Raw genomic sequence first — 19,088 nt, 5'->3', positions numbered from 1 at the left:
CTGCTCTGCCCTGTACTCTGTATATTAGTGGTCAGGGAGTGTGTGAGAACCAAATTTGCTATTACCTCTTGTCAATTTCTGCTGGTCTCTCCGATTAGATTATGAGCATTTCACTAGTTAACAGACACATAGAATTGGCAATACTGCATCCTTGTAGACGTGTCTTTCAGAGTTGAACAATCACTGAAAACTGCCATATATGTGCACCACCTCAACATGCAGGCTGCCAAACTAACAAATGAGGGAGCCAGTTACACCTGTGGGGGACACCGATGAGACAGCCACTCACACAAACTCCTAATATAGAGGGGGGTGGCTGCTTAGTTCATACTCCTTCACAGAGTAGATACAAAGTACCAGACCTTCTGATACTTGTAGTGCACCATGCAGAGTAGCAACCTATTAATGATGCCATAATCGTTCGGCGGGTTGCCCTGCACCTCGAAGAGTGAACCACATTGGTTCTGCCACCCCCGGCGTTTAAAGCCACACTGCATGTGAATAATACATAGCAAATGCGAGGTATGAGTTTGATTTTGGCCAGAATACTTAAGCTCACAAGCCAATCGCCAAGGCCCCTCGCATTTTGTGAGTCCCTACACTAATATAAATGTATCAGAGAAAGGGAAATATAAAAACAAACAATCGCTGACAATTGCCATATACTTACTGATACAGGAGGGCAAATATGTGAAGCCAGCAAGAGAATAGCCTAGTGACCTCCGATCAATATTTACGGGTCCCTGCCAGATTTGCAATTTGGCCACCCCTGATGATTGAGAAAGTAACGATCGGCACAGATTTTCTTATAATTGATATGTAATTTCCATACATGCAATTAAATGATCATAGATCTTGTTTTCACTCTTATTGCTGTTGTTCCAGACTCCTGAAGAGTTGGATGATTCCGATTTTGAGACTGAAGACTTTGATGTAAGAAGTCGAACCAGCGTCCAGACGGAAGATGACCAGCTTATTGCAGGACAGAGTGCTAGAGTGAGTTTATTTGGGATTTTGATCAAATAGTATTCATTTAATCACTTTCCTAAATTCAGTTTGTCTATCTGTATGCTGCTGACCTAGATGTAGGAATGTAAGTTGGGAATCGCACAATAGTTAACTGCATGTTACCAGAATGCTCCTTTTAACACCTAGCCAGCCGTAGGATAGGGGATTACTAGCTGATCAATGGGAGTAAGACCACTGGGACCCCACCGATCCCAAGAATAGGGGTCCTGTGTACGCTGAAATAATGGAATAGTGGCTTTGTATATACATCGCTGCCCTATACATTTCATTGCTGGAATCGGCAACGTTCAAGTGCCAGCTGAGTTCAACTGATTTATTTTGTATCTGTTTGTTACTACTAGGGTATCAGACGTTCTGTAGAATTTAACCCAATTTTGGATTCGGGGTTTCCTAGGGGGTTTTCTCTTTCTGCCAATTTACAATGGTGCCATCTGCGGGCTGGAGCCAGTACTGCGGTATGGGACATGTTGGGGAGGCCCCCCGACAACACAGCAGCCAGTAATATAAAGTAATAATACCCTGCCGGACGTCTTCTGACATCGGAGCTGTACAGCCCTCAATCAGAATGTCTTTAGACATCAGACAGTGGATTGGAAAGGGTTAAATGTTAAAGGGGATCTCCAGGAAATTCTATTGATGACCTATCATCAGGATAGGTTATCAACAGTTTAGTCGGTCGGTCGGGGTCTGACGCCCCGGAACCCCAAACTATCAGCTGAGCGGGCGCATGCAGTCAGCACCATGGCCTGCAGTTCCAAGCGCCGGCCACTACATGGATGTCGGTGCGGAGGCTACTGCTCCGACCTCTTGCGTTATTGCGACGCTGACTTCATGCGCCCGCTGAGCTGAACGGTCAGGGTTCCGAGCGTCGGACCTCAGCCGATCAACTATTGATAACCTATGCTGATGATAGGTCATCTCCCTGCAAAACCCCTTTAACAAATGGCTTCTCCCTGCTAGCTTGGCGGGATTGACCGGCCTCTGAAACTAACAGGTTACTTCTTGGTTGGGCAGAAAAATAATTTCTTTTTCATATATTTTAGGCAATTATGGCTCAACTGCCACAAGAACAGAAAGCTAAGATTGCTGAGCAGGTCGCCAGCTTCCAGGAAGAGAAGAGTAAACTCGATGCTGAAGTATCGAAATGGGATGACAGCGGCAATGACATCATCGTTCTGGCCAAGCAGATGTGTATGATAATGATGGAGATGACCGACTTTACTAGGTCAGCCGTGTTCTAGAATCCATTTGGAAATGTGGACTTGCTTGCACGCACTATGGTTCTTTATTAACCCCTTACGCTGTTTTGTACCGTAAGGACCAGACACTTTTTAGGGATTTTACCCATGTGGTGGTTTTACTGCCCCATTTTTACTGCGTTTTTTTTTTCTGTGACATATAGGGTGATTTTTTTTTTATTTTTTTTTTTTATTTTTTTTAATTTTATTTGTTTTTAAATATCTTTTTCACTAACTTTTTTTCCCGTTTTTTTTTGTTTTTTGAGTTTTGTTGGGAGTAAAATGGTAAAGAAAATGATTTTTTTTACTTTTTTATAGTTTTTTAAAAATTTTGTATATTTATGCTAAAATAAAGTATGGGAACGGGTTTTATTCTGTTATTTTGTTTTATATGTGTGTGTAATTGTGTTTTTTACTATCTATGTCCCCCATGACGGCAGTGAACATCTATGCCCCCATGGGGGCAGTGAACATGGCATGCACAGTAGCATCAGTGTTCTAGGCCTCTTTCTCACGGGCAACAGTGATATCGTCGTGGGAAAATCTCAGCGATATCGCATCTGTGTTTTGTGCGATATCGCTGCATTTTCTTGTGTTGTTATGATCTTGCGGCGCTACAAAGTCACATGACTTTGTTGCACTTTTTTGCCGGCATTTTCGGGGGAAGGCTTTAAATATAGGCCCTACCCCCGAAAATAATCCCTGGCTACATTAAAAAAGAAAAAACAATGCATTATCTAACAGGCGCGATCTGTTCCGCCGCTGTTTTTCCAAAGCTCCAGCACTATATTCTGTAGTCTTTAGCCAGCGCTTCCTAGTGACCGGCTGTGATTGGCTGAGCCACGGTGCACAACAACCAATCACTGCAGCGCTCAATGAACCAATCAGAGCCAGCGCTTCCTGGAGGTGGGGTTTTTTAACCCGTCCACCAGGAAGCGCTGGCTGAAGACTACAAACAAGTGCCGGAGCTTTAGGAGAAGTGCGGCGGAGTGGACAGCGCCTGTTAGGTAATGTGGTGTTCTTCCTTTTTTTATGTAGCCAGACCTTATTTTAGGGACAAACAATAGGACTTCCTACTGTGAAAGTTGCATCGCACTGCACGAAAACCGAAGCAACAGAAAGGAAGGCTCCATAGGGACACGTGGGCTACAAAACATCGCTAATTGCGGCTTCACATACATGCGATTTGTAGCACTGTTGTATTGTGAGAAAATCGTGCAATTTTGTCGCCCGTGTGAACGCGGCCTTAATATTTTGAGGTTTGTGTGTTTTTTTTTGTTTTTTTTTATTTTCACAAAATCTTCTAAATACACTTTTAATTACAGGGGAAAGGGACCACTTAAAAATACATCAGATGTAATTAGTGCAGCAAAGAAGATTGCAGAAGCTGGGTCACGTATGGACAAATTGGGACGTACCATAGCTGATCATGTAAGTATATTTAATCCTTCTTTAAAGCCAAGGCAGGTACTATATTCCCATTGTGCATCTACCGCTTTTATATCACTTCTACTTTCTCTGACTTGCAGAACTTCCCAAATTCTAATTTATGTCTCTGAAGGCCCATTTACACACACAGATAATCTTTCAAAAGTTTGAAAGATCAGTGATCATTTTGCATGAAGTACTAATGGGCCCTAATTGCTATCAGTACTGGATCAGCTTCATTTGCATGCAAATGAGCTTCTGGGAGCTGTTGTGGAAATCAGGAGGTCTGAGCTCTGTAATTAGCTCCATTGTTCAGTTCAGCCAGGGGCTGCTAAGAGAAAACAATGTAATCTCTAGCTTCCCATGGAGAATTCAGCACCATGGACAGCAAACACAGCAGCGGACCTGCTTATCAGCTGTTCTGCTGAATGATGGTTTTTAAGCAGAACTGAAAGCTGAAAGATGGGCACATTTAGACACAACGATTATCGCTCAAAGGATGGCTTTTGAGCAAATTTTGAGAGATGTCTAAAGGGACCTTTAATCGAGTTGCTGTCTGTTTTCACTATTGGCATGGAGCTAGCCCTTTCAGGAGAACTGGGAGCTGATACTGCAAGCAAGATAAAAACCTATTGGTGCTAAATAAACAGTCTCTACTTTGTGCTCACCTGAAACTTTCTTTTATTTCCCAGTGTCCTGATTCCACTTGTAAACAGGATCTTCTGGCGTATCTGCAGCGCATCGCGCTATACTGCCACCAGCTGAACATCTGCAGCAAAGTTAAAGCTGAAGTTCAGAATCTCGGAGGTGAATTGGTCGTCTCTGGAGTAAGTCGGCTCCTGTGTCTTTATGCAAAGTATCATACTAACTATTTTACTAAGGGAGATGGAATAAATCCTCCACAGTGCCACCTATTGAACGGCAGCATTCCTTTTAAGGTGGCACTGTGGAGGATTTATTCCATCTCCCTTATTTGCATATTACCCAGAGGAGCGTGCGTGGCCATTTGAGTCTCCTCACTTAGTTTATAGTATTTAGTTGCTCTCCCTAAGGAGAAAAGAGCGTTTCTGAATAACGATTTTGTAACTTCATTAAAGGGGTTGTCCCGCGACGAAACGGGGTTTGTTTTTTTTCAATAGACACCCCCACCCCCCACCCCCGTTCGGCGCGAGACAAACCCGATGCAGGGGTTTAAAGAAAAAAACAGATAGAACTTACCCGAATCCCCGTGCTCCGGTGACTTCTTACTTACCTTGCGAAGATGGCCGCCGGGATCTTCACCCTCGGTGGACCGCAGGTCTTCTGTGCGGTCCATTGCCGATTCCAGCCTCCTGATTGGCTGGAATCGGCACGTGACGGGGCGGAGCTACGAGGAGCCGCTCTCCGGCACGAGCGGCCCCATTCAGAAGGGAGAAGACCGGACTGTGCAAGCGCGTCTAATCGGGCGATTAGACGCTGAAAATTAGACGGCACCATGGAGACGGGGACGCTAGCAACGGAACAGGTAAGTGAATAACTTCTGTATGGCTCATAATTAATGCACGATGTATATTACAAAGTGCATTAATATGGCCATACAGAAGTGTATAACCCCACTTGCTTTCGCGGGACAACCCCTTTAAGTTTCTAAGACGCCCCCTGTGCGGGGAAAAAAACAGAAAATATTCCCCCTTGTAAGCATAAGCTGTCGGATCATATAGCGCAGAATCTGAGTGAATTGGGAGATATGCTGTGTCTGCGGCTCTCGTTATATTAAGACTTGCACCTCGTTTATAAAGTATAGACACGCATATGTTTTGGACTCTTTTATATATTTTTTTTCCGTTTGACTTGTTCATATCCATCCATAACAAAACCTTTTTTTTTTTTTTTTTTTTTAAAAAGCTTTAAAATAAGTTATTTGATTGCTTTAAATGAAATGATCTACTTTAGCACAGATTCTCCTTGGAAACGGAGCTCTAATGTGTGATCGTACTGAACTTCCAGCGTGAATGATATCAGTACATCTTGTTACTGTCCTAACTGTTGCATCATGGCAGATATTTGTTTTTGAATATTGATGTTAAGGATATGATAACGGTGATATTGAATTGCCCTGTGCAGCCTATTCTGTCTGGTCTGAGAGCCCCGTTGTCATAATAAAGCACGTCCAATAAAACTTAAAAGGGTTTTCCAATCTGAGATATATCAAAAACATATAACATGTACTGTGTTTCCCCAAAGTAAGACCTACCCGAGTAATAAGCCTTACCCTGATTTCCAGGGAGGGGTGTCTTGAAATATAAGCCCTACCCCTAAAATAAGCCCTAGCTACACTACGTGAAAAATGAATAAATACTCACCTAGCAGGCGCTGTCCGGGTCCCTCCTGCTGTCCCGGTGTTCAATTAATGAATTCCTGTGATTGGTTCATCGAGCACCGGCTCTGATTGGTTCTTGATTGCCGGCTCAGCCAATCAGAGCAATCTCTTGCTGCAGGCAACAAGAGATGCACTGTCACGCTGACAACTACACAGAATGCTGGAAATCAGCAGGAGGGACCCGGACCTTGCCTGCTAGTTGAGTAGAAGACATCCCCCAAAAATAAGACCCTGAGCCTCTATTGGGGCAAAAAATTATATAAGACAGGGTCTTATTTTGGGGGAAACACGGTATATCTACTAGGTGGTAGCTCTATTTCGAGGACTCCCACTTATCTATATAATGGGATTCGACCTTTCCACCACTTAGCACCCCAGAGAGAAGGAGAGCATGCATGCATTTGGCTTTCTCCATTCTAGATCATGGGTGTTGTGGAAATAGGCAAAGTTTTCCCAACTTCTATAAACTTGGTTTGGGGGCCACATGTTGTGCATCCCTAACCTAGAAGAAATATTTATAGTGCAACCAATGCAGACGTGTCAGTGTTAGAGTTGAGCGAACATACTCGGGCGAGCTTGATGCTCGTTCGAGTATTAGCGTACTCGATGGTGCTCGTTACTCGAATGAGCATCAAATCCCGTTCGACCCCGCCCCAGCTTTTGGCTCCTCCCCGCTGTGTTGTGCCTGTCATTTGAAAATTTTTGGTCTGGGAGGGGGAGGGGGAGAGGGAGAGACGGGGAGAGGGAGAGAGACGAACCAAGGGAAAAAAAAAAAGCTCGGGACCCGGCGTCCCACATACAAAAATGCTCGAGTCTCCCATTGTAGTCAATGGGGTTCGTTACTTGAGTAGAGCTCTCGAATTTTACGAAAAGCTCGACTCGAATAACGCGGACCTGAGCATTTGGGTGCTCGCTCATCTCTAGTCAGTGTTCTCTGGTAACTATAATCTGGTTTTTCGACTATTTTAGGTGGATAGCGCCATGTCCCTCATTCAAGCTGCCAAGAATCTGATGAATGCCGTGGTGCAAACAGTGAAGGCATCTTACGTGGCTTCTACAAAGTACCAGAAATCACAAGGAATGGCCTCCTTAAACCTCCCCGCAGTTTCTTGGAAAATGAAGGCTCCCGAGAAAAAGCCCCTGGTCAAGAGAGAAAAACAGGACGAGACTCAGACCAAAATCAAACGGGCCTCTCAGAAGAAGCACGTCAACCCCGTGCAGGCGCTCAGTGAATTCAAAGTCATGGAGAGCATATAAGGATGCGAGACCGAAATGTTATTTTGCATTGTTCACTTTTTTCAGTATAAGGCTGGAATCAGACGACCGTATATCGGCTCGGTTTTCACGCCTGCCGATATACGTCGTCTCTCTGCGTGGGGGGAGGCTGGAAGAGCTGGGAGCAGTGCTCTGAGCTCCCGCCCCCTCTCTGCCTCCTCTCTGCCCCTCTGCACTATTTGCAATGGGGAGAGGGGTGACGGGGCGGGGCTAATTCTTGGAACTTAGCCCCACCCCTGTCCCACCTCCTTTCATTGCAAATAGTGCAGAGAGGCGGAGAGGAGGCAGAGAGGGGGCGGGAGCTCAGTTCCTGCTCCTGGCTCTTCCATTCCCCCCCCCCCCCCTGCAGATGAGTCAACGTATATCTGTTTGGCGTGAAAACCGAGCCGATATACAGTCGTCTGAATCCACCCTAAGCCAGTTGGATCGTTGTTAATTCAGATGAGGGGAGCAAATAATCCCGGAGAACGTTTGATAAATAGATGGAAGCTTTTGGGGAGTGTTCTTATAGCATTTGGACGCCACTCCCTGTATGGAAAACGATGTAAATGTTGTTTTCCGTAGTTTATCTGTTGCCTGCATGATAGATTAAGTTACGAAACTGTGAGCGAAATCTCTATTTTTTTCAAGCCGTAGTCTGTTGTAATAGTATTCAGCAGCGGGCTTATCTCAGAATGATATATTGCTTATACACTTTATACGGAAATCGGTAGATTCTTTTATTTGCCTGTGCTTTTGCTGATTTGATTAGATGATAGTTAACTTTTACACTTTTTATATATTTTTTTTATTTTTTTAAATACCACTTTTTTAAAGTTTTAAAGGGGTTGTCCAGATGTAAACTACTAATGGGTTATCCTTGGGATAAGCCATCAATAGTAGATTGTTGAGGGTCCGCTGCCTAGGAGCTCTGCTGATCAGTTGTTCTCCAGTTGGTGCACTGAGCTGATTTCTGCAGGAAGCAGACAGCTCCATTCTCACTGCAGTGGCCAGATTTGGTATTACAAGCAAAGTTCCCATTCATTTCAGTGGAAACTTTACGGTTTGACTGAGGATAGCCCATAAATAGTTTACAACTTGACCCTTTTAACACTGAAATCGGAAGTCAGTTGTTCTCTCTATTAGCACTGGTAAGAAAACATATATCACATTATATAAAGTATCGTTGCTGCCTCTTGAGTAGTAAAGCGTTGTCTTTATAATGGTTGTCTCCAATATTATATAGCTGCTTTTTGTTATATAATTGTGATATCTATCCCTAGACATACTCCATAGAGTCAGACGTGCCTGATGCCCAGTACAGTCTATGGAGGAAAGCTTTAATGTCTTTCTACTACTCTTAAATGGGTCATCTGGTATATCCATAGGAAGGCACAACCTACTGCTAGGTTGTGGTTGTCATTTCCTACTGATTCTATGGCCCTTCTGGCAATGGTAAATGTGGTTTTCCGATAGAGATAATTATTAGCCTCCGTTTCACGCTTAATAGAACTGCAAACTTTCAGATTTGAAGGAATTTAGGTAAAAACTGCAATTTTGTATTTTTCATTTTCTTGGTTACATTCCTTTTTAAATTTAGAATTATAATTTATACCGAAAGCACATTTCACAACACTGAATAAAGCTTTGAAAAATGTTGTCATAAATCCAGAAGTCTTATTTCTATACTGGCGATTAAGTAAACTTTACTACAAAATACAAGTCTTTGGTCAACATATTATGAGTGCTTATACCATTAGGCCTCATGCCCACAGGGAAAATCAGGACCGCTGCGGATTCTTCATGCAGAACATTTGTGCCCGAAACTCACATTATCTCACTATATACCAGGCCGTCTTGCTGATGCGAAATCCTGGCTTTAAAACAACCAAAATCAATGCTCTTTTTAAAACTAGACCGCAAAGCTCTAGCTGCAATATAGCCTGATATATGGGGGGTAGAAATATAATTGGAGCAGCTAGACTCATTTTTCTATCCATTCGTTATTCAGAGGCCTCTGCATTATGCCAGTCGCTGCATTGGCTGCCCATCCACTGCAGAACTAAATTTAAACTCTTCTACCTCACTCATAAAACTCTGCATGGTGCTGCACCACCATACATCGCCTCCCTACTGTCAGTACACCACCCAGCCCGCTCACTCTGATCGCCTAACACACTCAGACTAAACACCCCTGTAATACGAACCTCACATGCTCGCCTACAGGACTTCACCAGAGCAGCACCCATCCACTGGAATGCTCTACCCCAAGGCATCCGGACAATTCCCGATGCACGAAATTTCAGACGTGCCTTAAAAACGCACTTCTTCAGGGAAGCATACCAAATCTCCTGACCTAGTCCCTCGCCCCTCCCTATGGTGCCCCAGCCTGTTTGCCTTCTGATAAATGATCTGTACATAAAATTTCCTATTGCCTGTGTTCCCCAACCCCTGCACCTCCTGTACCACCCTCAACCCATTTGTGTCTAACCCAATGTATCTCACATTGTAATTGTTGCAATTGTTGTATTGTGTTGCATTTATCCATGCCTGAAAGCGCTGCGGAATAAGTTGGCGCTATACAAATAAAGATTATTATTATTATAATTGGGAGTGGAGGCTACAGCGAGAGCTACAGGTATATGCAACTCCCACTTCAGATGGCTGTATTATATATGGTCGTTTTAAAAGCTATGATTAGTCGTGTTAAAACAAGACTACAGTCAAAACTCTATCTGCATTACAGCCTGAGATATAGCTGTTTGAAGCAAGGACATTTCTCATAATCCTTGGCTGCTGGACACTGTGCATAGACATAGAACATAACATCCTTGGCAGGCAAAGGGTTGAAGCCTATGGATATGTTTTGAGCAAAAAAAAATTACATGTGTAAATGGGTAATTGGGTCCGATTTTGTAAACACACGGATCTGGCCTTATGCATAAGCCCTTAGTTTTAGGCTTCAATTTTCATTTCCTCATTTGTTTTCAGGACCCGTGATATGCAGTTTGCAACCTGCTCCTAGTTTCAATACGAACTTAAAGCACAATGTGCTCTAACTGGCAAATCTGCAGACTTGTTCAATAAAAACAAGTTTAGGACTCTCCTAGTGTGATAGCAGCGCCCGACAGCACTCCCTCACACCGTCAATACTTGGAAGTCTTAAAACAATTAATAGTGACTTTCTGAATCTGTCCACCAGTCCAAGGTGGACATCTGCCCAGGAGAAGCGCACTGATCTTGTAATTGGTTCCAGTTTCTGAATCTCAACTAGAGATGAGCGAGCGTACTCGCTAAGGGCAAATACTCGAGTGAGTAGTGCCTTATGCGAGTACCTGCCCGTTCGTCTCAAAAGATTCGGGTGTCGGCGGGGGTGAGCGATGATTTGCGGGAGTGGGCAGCGGGGGGGAAGAAGAGAGAGAGAAATCTCCCCGCTCTCCTCCGCCGGCACCCGAATCTTTTGAGACGAGCGGGCAGGTACTCGCAAAAGACAATACTCACTCGAGTATTTGCCCTTACCGAGTACGCTTGCTCATCTCTAATCTCAACATATACGGGAAAGAAAATATATACCAGCACTCGGGGGTGTAACTAATCACAACAATGGTCAAACGGGCCAAAGCGTAAAATCACACTCAGTGGAGGTGACCGTTCAAACTGGTCTGGTGGCGGCTTATCTCCAGTTAGGTGGGAAAAAGGATCAGTTGCTGAAATGCAACAAGTCTGATCCTTTACCCCAACATCTGTCAGGAGAAAGCGAGGAGGTCCCCTCATACACATGAAGATTCCTCTGGATCCCTCCGAAATTGTAGAGTTTGCACAACTGTTGTCTGCACGGGGGCCTTAAAGAGTGTTTTTACACGGGATGGAATGTGTGTGCATGCAATGGAGAGTTGTGGAATATTCTGCATCAAAATCCGAACTGGTAACATATAGAATTGAAAATGTCAGAATTCTGTCTTCAACTCCACATTAAAATCCGCATTTAGACATGCGGAATTCCAGGATGGCACATTCTGCCCCATATAAAAGTGCACTAAGGGTCACTGGCCTTTTTACCAAATGTGTGCTTCTGCGATAACCTATCAGTCTAGAGTGATTCACTACAAACTCACATTCTAGGTAAAGTGAACAGAGGTCAATTCGGCGCTCCTGCGGTCGACCATATGAGGTTTAAGATAAATACTCAAAAGGACTTACCCGGTACTAAGCAGGGCCCCACAGAGGACAGGCCCCGCCAGCATCTCCTAGTCCAAGGTCGCCTTAATAAAGGAAATTCTTCCTCCAAATCCAGTTGTTGGGAGAGCTGCTGGGATCTGTGGATCACCCAGAAGGGGACCCACAAGGATTACAGAAAAGTTAAAAGAAAAAATGACCCCAGCGCTCACTGGGGAAGAATATTCCACTAAATGATAAGAAGTATTCCTGGTTTATTTGCAACGCGTTTCGGCCGTAGAGATGGCCTTTTTCAAGCATAAAAACATTCTACATTAACAGTATATATAGACATAACTTACAATTAGAAGTTTCATAGGTGTCTCCAGGAACTGTGTGTGTCCCCTCTGACGGCGGCCATCTTGGAGGTGGAGACGGCCAAAGGGACACACCTCCCCATGAGACCGTTTCTATAGAATTCAGAAACCCACTTTATGGGCTATCGATCATTACAATATGATGAATCATTCCAAAAAACACCGTCATAACTGCAGTATGTGATTACAGTATCAGAGCAAAGGGATGGTTTATTACGGAAAACTGACCCCTTGAATTGAGGCTCTAGTACCCTGTTGTACCGCCTCTAGCTTGGATACAAGATGTGATACGGACAGGCATGGAGGCTCTACTACCCTGTTGTACCGCCTCTAGCTTGGATACAGATGTTATACGGGTGGGCATTGAGGCTCTAGTACCCTGTTGTATCGCCTCTAGCTTGGATACAAGATGTGATACAGACGGGCATGGAGGCTCTAGTACCCTGTTGTACTGCCACTAGCTTGGATACAAGATGTGATACGAGCAGGCATTGAGGCTCTAGTACCCTGTTGTACCGCCTCTAACTTGGATACAGGATGTGATACAGGCAGGCATGGAGGCTCTAGTACCCTCTTGTACTGCCTTTAGCTTTGGATACAAGATGCGATACGGGGCGGCATGGAGGCTCTGGTACCCTGCTGAGCCACCTCTAGCTTGAATAAAACCCATAGGTTGTTGAAGTTTATGTCCCATATATGCTCCCATACATGTTCTATTGGCGATACATCTGGTGACCAGGCAGCCACAGAAGTATGGCAATGTTGTGGACCCTCTTGCTGTGTGGGGCCAAGCATTATCCTGATGCCTCTTGGAAGCCCTGCAATGAGAGGCAACACATGTGGCTGCAGGATGGCCTGAACATATCACTGAGCTGTCATAGTCCCTCGTATCACTACTAGTGGGGGACTAACTGTTGTATGTGATTCCTGCCAGACCATCACACCAGCAGTGGGGGCACTGTGCCGTTCCATAGCACAAGCAGGATTGAGGTAGTCTCTGGAGACCCAAGCAGTGACCAACACTGCCATTATTAGCACCCAAACCAAACCTGAATTTGTAGCTGTAAGACCACCCAGTTCCACTCCATAGCCGCACAATTTTATTGTTCACAACACCACTGTAAACAGAGAGAACTGTGTGTGGGTATCAAAGGCGGAAAAATCTAATAGGTGACGTGAGACCAAATGTCCTTCAGCCAAGCGCCTGAAAATGGTTCTGACAGATACAGAATTCTGTAATGATGGCGCCACCTGTCTTTGGATGATGGACAACAAAACAGTTGGAGCTGCTTGTTGTATGATAACTCTGGTCCCAACACCTCCTAACAGTCCGGTCAGAATGGCCCAGTTGATAGCAATTCGTCAATACAACCATTCATCTTCTGGCATTCAATAATGCGCCCCTTATCGCCACCCCCAACCCCGCCTCCCTCCAACTCTATTAACTGGGCGCAGTCTCTTTGATTACATTGTAGAGTCATTTCTAGTGGTCAACAAGTGGAAAAAGAGGTCACTACACACAAGTGGCCTATAAAAAGGCTCTCAGGCTATGGGTGTCAAGACCATTCCTCTACTCAACCACAACTCTATTAAAATTTACATATCTGCCTGAGATGTAACTGCATAAAGACTTTTGCATCAAAACGACAACTCCTGGGTGCTTGATTTTTCTTGACAAAGAGTGCAACTCTAAGTAGATGCTCCAAAACAAGAATTTACCATAATAGACAGGTCAGGAGAGCTAATGGCTTCTCTGTAGATGTTGTTTCTTTTCTTCTATACCAATATAATCGTGTCACATATGGTGCCCCTGAAGGTAATACTGCCACACTGTGCCCTCTGAATAGCATTGCACACCATACCACCTCTATGTTAGGGCCATTAGTCAATAGCGGGAGGCAGCAGAGCTAACTTTGAGCTCCGCTTGGCAAAAAACATCCTCACACTGGCTAGTGGATAATCCCTACTGAAGTCATATATGGTCATATCAGCTCCTATGGAAGTCATGTAAGCACAGTACATATATAAGTAATTGGCCTTGCTCGTTTCAGCATCTAATACTAAAATTGTATAAGCCCAGCCCATAAAGAAGTAATCAGCTCTGCTCAGTCCAGGACTGTGCAGCGTCCGAGGTGCGGGCCATACAGCCGAGGAGATGGCGGGGTAGATAAAGGTTTCTGTCACGGTGGCTCTACCATCTGCTTCTCTGGGGTTAGCTCGGGACCTGTCTAAGTTATTGTTGGGGGAGGTTAAAGAGAAAGGGTAACTAGCGGTTAACTTACAGTTATTTGTCACTCGTGACGCCACCGTTCCTTCCTCTGAGGTGAACCTTGAGACGGAAATAAAGTAGTCCATGCAGAGGGATAACTTTCTAAAGCAAACCGGGAACAGTCGGTAATGCGCGTTTACTTAAATCCAATAAAACAGTAACAATTCAAAAGAATAACCCATTTACATTTTCAGAAGGTGGTGAGACAGGGAGGACTATCGAGGTAACCCAGTAAGTCCACAGTCTCAGTTGTCTGTGAGATCCTGCTCCCGGCAAAAAACTCTCATACTCTCTACCGGTCATCACACACTCCTCTGGTATTCTTCTCCCTCCTCAGTGCAGGCACTGGTTAAGGTGATGGATATCTTTTAGCTTCCTCCATTCTGGACCAGACAGACCAGACAGTGTCTGTGTGACTCACTTGTAGATCTCTCTGGCAGGAAGCAGAAGCCCGAAAAACCAAAGACCCTTGCGTACACCCTGCAAACACGTATATATGATACTGTCATGTGACATACAACAAGATACATTTCTCAGACATAACCCAGACGTTAACCCATTCAGTGCTGCAGAGATGCAATACACATCAAATGCATTCAACATAGAAGATACTGACAGCACGATTGCACAGGACAAACACTTAACATTATGGAGGGGCCCTGTTCAATTGGTAGCAAAACAATTCTGTGTGACATACCATAACCAAATGTATTTCTTAAAAATCTATATAATCTTGAGCAACCTGTAATATCTTTCTGTTGATCAGAGTCGTACCATATTGATCAGAGCTTCACCCAATTTATAGACTAAAAAATTAGTAGGGTTTTTTTTGTAAAACTGACCCAAGAAATAAAGAACTAAATTCAGGGGTAAAAGAAATAAAAAGGTTTAGATGCTCCATTTTATTATTCTTTAGTGAAATACCGACTGCTACAATTAGTAACGCAAATGCCTTTAAAGGGGTTGTCCCGCGCCGAAACGTTTTTTTTTTTTTTCAATAGCCCCCCCGTTCGGCGCGAGACAAACCCGATGCAGGGGTTTAAAAAAAAACAAACGGATAGTACTTACCCGAATCCCCGCGCTCCGGCGACTTCTTACTTACCTTGTGAAGATGGCCGCCGGGATCTTCACCCTCGGTGGACCGCAGGTCTTCTGTGCGGTCCATTGCCGATTCCAGCCTCCTGATTGGCTGGAATCGGCACACGTGACGGGGCGGAGCTACGAGGAGCAGCTCTCTGGAACGAGCGGCCCTATTCAGAAGGGAGAAGACCGGACTGCGCAAACGCGTCTAATCGGGCGATTAGACGCTGAAAATTAGACGGCACCATGGAGACGGGGACGCCAGCAACGGAACAGGTAAGTGAATAACTTCTGTATGGCTCATAATTAATGCACGATGTATATTACAAAGTGCATTAATATGGCCATACAGAAGTGCTGAACCCCAACTTTGTTTCGCAGGACAACCCCTTTAACCCCTTGAGTGGCACGCCCGGAAAAGTTCCGTGACGAGCTCCACTGCTCATAGCAACATAGCCCGGAAGATTTCCGGGCTATGTATCACTATGGGAGCTGCAGAGCACAATGCCACAAGCTGTGACAGTGTGCTCTGCCTGCACAGACCCACAGAGAACAAAGCAAGGGCTTTGAAAAACCAGCAGAAGATATTGCCGACATGTCGGCAACCTCCTGCTTTGTTTACAGGTTGCCATAGAGACCATCGGCTTGTCAGAAGCAAGCCGATGGTCTCTGTGGCAGGGAGAGCTGGTTGTTAGCTGTCAGAGGACAGCTAGGTACCAGCTCTTACAGCAGAGATCAGAGAAAACCTCCGATCTCTGCTGTGTTAACCCTTTACATGCTGCAGTCTATGTGACTGCAGCATGTAAAGGGCTGTCACTGCAGCATGTAAAGGGCTGTCACCATCGGACCCCCGGAATGTGATCAGGGGTCCTGATGGGTCCCTGTAGAAGTCCCCTAAAGGGACAAAAAAAAAATAAAAATTTTTTTAAAAATTAAAAAAAAAAAAAGTAAAAAAATTATTAAAAAAATTAAAAAAACACTTGTCTCCCTTTACTTTGTAAAAAATCAAAAATACAATCACACATGTGGTATCCATGTGCGTCGTAATGACCCAGAGAAGGAAGTTAATACATTATTTAACCCCTTAATGACATGGCCCCTTTTTTCTTTTTTCCCCATTTCTTTTTTTCCTCCCCCCTGTTTAAAAAATCACAACTTGTCCCGCAAAAAACAAGCCCTTATATGGCCGTGTCAATGGAAAAATGAAAAAGTTATGGCTCTTGAGACGCAACTGCAAAACTAGTTGAAATTCAATGATTAGACCATTTTAAAAAACCTGCCCTGGTGGGCACGACAGGGTGGTAGGAAACCTGCCACTCAAGGGGTTAAGTGTTTTCTTGCAGTGGTACTAATGCCTGTTCCAGAAATCTCCACTAGATGGCACACTAAGTTGATTAAAAATTCCAGTGGGTTGTGTAGTCAGGTTGCTGACATGGCCTATGACACACGAAATACATTCAAAACCAGAAATTCACTCAAAAATATAGAAAGAAAGAATTCGCTCTCCAACGGGCAGTAATCAGCTTCCATGCCTGATATAATGCTTTCTGACTTCTCGAAAGAGTATACCTACCGGACCATCAACAACACCCAATATACAAGTTCTGGGATCAAGACCAATATTGACAAGATATAGTTTATCTCTAGTATCCCATTCCAAAATTCACACAATTTGACACAATCGCAGACCTTATGCATTAAATCTGCAGCATCCATGTCACATTCCGGACAGCCTGAGTTTAATCTAATACCCGTGTTAAAGAGCGTTAATGGAGTACGATAGACTCTATACACTAAATACTGTTGCTATACTCATGGACTTTCAGGCAGAGATCATTGGAATCGTATGCAACACTGTGGCCCATTTATATTCGCTAATGTGGCCTAAAATCTATTTAACATTTTTCTTTTATCTTTAAAGGGAATTCGTGTAAATGACAAATAAGCATCTGTCTATATTAACCCTTTGCAATCCAATTTTGGATTCAGGGTTTCCTAGGGGGCTTTCTCTTTCTGCCATTATACAATGACGCCATCTGCTGGCTAGAGCCAGTACTGCGGTATGTGACACGCTGGAGAGGCCCCTGACAACAGAGCAGCCAGTAATCTACAGTAAGAATACCCCGCGGGACGTCTTCCGACATTGGAGCTGTACAGCCTTTAATTAGAATGTCTTTAGACGTCAGACAGTGGATTGGAAAGGGTTAACCCATTCCCGCTGCAGGGCGTAAGTTTACGTCCTGGCAGCAGGGTACTTCCCGCAACAGGACATAAACTTACGTCCTGGGGATAGCGCGAGATCACATATGATCCCGCGCTATCCCGCAGCGGGAGTCGGCTGTCAGTCACAGGCGGCGTCCAGCTGCAACAGCGGGGTGGCATCAGAGATGCGCCCTCCGCTGTTAACCCCTTCCCTGCCGCGATCTCAGTAGATCGCGGCAGGGAAAGAGTTCACAGAGGGAGCGCACTCCCTCTGTGTCTCCGGCCGGCTCTCACGATGTTATCGCGAGAGCCCGGCCTGTCGCCATGGTAACAGGATGCCAGACACTGGCATGCCAGTGCCTGAGATCGCCGTATAAGCAATAAGGCATGGCAGAGCAGTAGCTCTGCCATGCCTTATGACAGCGATCATCAGGGCAGTGGTTAAAGTCCCCCAGGGGGACACAAATGTTGTAAAAAACACAAAGATTAAAAAAATGAATTTAAAAAAATGTAAAAAAAGAGTAAAAAAAACATTTTTTTAATGCTTTTTAGAAAAAAAACAGATTTCCAGAAAAAGGGTTTTTATTGCAGAAAAGTGGAAAAACTAAAAAAAATGTAAGAATTTTGGTATCGTCGTAATTGTACCGGCCTGCAGAAAAATTGGAATGTCTCATTTATGCTGCATGATTAACGCTGTAAAAAAATTTTTAAAAAATCTATGATTGATGCGTTTTTCTCTCCCTGCTATCATAAAAAAATAAATAAAAGTTTTACAATATAGTCAAATGTACCCAAAAGTGGCACCGATTAAAAACTACAGTTCGCCACGCAAAAAACAAGCCCTTATACGGCCGCGTCGACAGAAAAATAAAAAAGTTATGGCTTTTGATAAACGGAGAAGAAAATCCGCCAAAAATTGTTGCGTCCTTAAGCCCAAAATAGGCCGTGTCATTAAGGGGTTAATAAGATGTTACACCCTTCGTAGCTCCAGAACACCCAAGACAATTCACTAAAGGGTGTTGAATCGGCTGCCGGTGGGGAGCGGTCGGGGGGAGCGGAGATCTCTCCCTCTGTCCACCCCGCTCCCCCCTGCTCACTCCCGCAACTCACCGCTCCCCCGCACCGGCAGCCGAATCTTTTCTTCCGAGCGGGCAGGTACTCGCTAAGGGCAATGCTCACTCAAGTAATTGCCCTTAGCGAGTATACTCGCTCATCTCTAGTGTTGAACTATAAGCACGGATACTGATCGGGCCTGAGCAGCAAATGTGTGTCGTAACTGAAGGAACTAGAAACGATTATGGGGAACATCATAAATCTCTCTAAATTGCTCAAAAACATTTAAAAAGGACCCCAGAATGGATCTATTGCAGAAAAATTATACCCCCCTCCATGATGAAAATTTCTCCAGCCTAAAAAGCTCTGGCAATTTAGGGGTCCTGCAGAGAGGGGGTGTATGTAGTATATCCATCTAGTTGCTGCATCCGCTTAACCCCTTGAGTGGCACACCTGGAAATTTTCCGGGACGAGCTCCACTACCCATAGCGATATAGCCCGGAAGATTTCCAGGCTATGTTTCACTATGGGAGCTGCAGAGCACAATGCCACAAGCTGTGGCATTTTGCTCTGCCTGCACAGTCCCACACAGAACAGTGCAGGACTTTAAAAAGCAGAAGAAGGAAGACATCGCCAATCTGCCG

At 44.5% G+C, this 19,088-nt stretch overlaps 1 protein-coding gene across 1 annotated transcript in view; it reads left to right on the top strand.

Moving 5' to 3' along the window:
* The window catches only part of CTNNA1 (catenin alpha 1), a 49,449-nt gene extending 41,887 nt beyond the window's left edge, over positions 1–7,562 (top strand). Inside the window, exons 14-18 of the mRNA XM_066590421.1 lie at positions 886–996; positions 2,073–2,254; positions 3,593–3,698; positions 4,388–4,522; positions 7,024–7,562. Of these exons, the coding sequence (XP_066446518.1) occupies positions 886–996; positions 2,073–2,254; positions 3,593–3,698; positions 4,388–4,522; positions 7,024–7,311 (822 nt within the window). The 3' untranslated portion in view covers positions 7,312–7,562. The remainder of the gene's footprint in view (positions 1–885; positions 997–2,072; positions 2,255–3,592; positions 3,699–4,387; positions 4,523–7,023) is intronic.
* Positions 7,563–19,088: the final 11,526 nt, after the last annotated feature.

Source organism: Eleutherodactylus coqui, chromosome 2 (assembly GCF_035609145.1).
Source record: "Eleutherodactylus coqui strain aEleCoq1 chromosome 2, aEleCoq1.hap1, whole genome shotgun sequence".
Lineage (NCBI taxonomy): Eukaryota > Metazoa > Chordata > Amphibia > Anura > Eleutherodactylidae > Eleutherodactylus > Eleutherodactylus coqui.
This window is presented reverse-complemented; position numbering and strand designations above follow the sequence as displayed.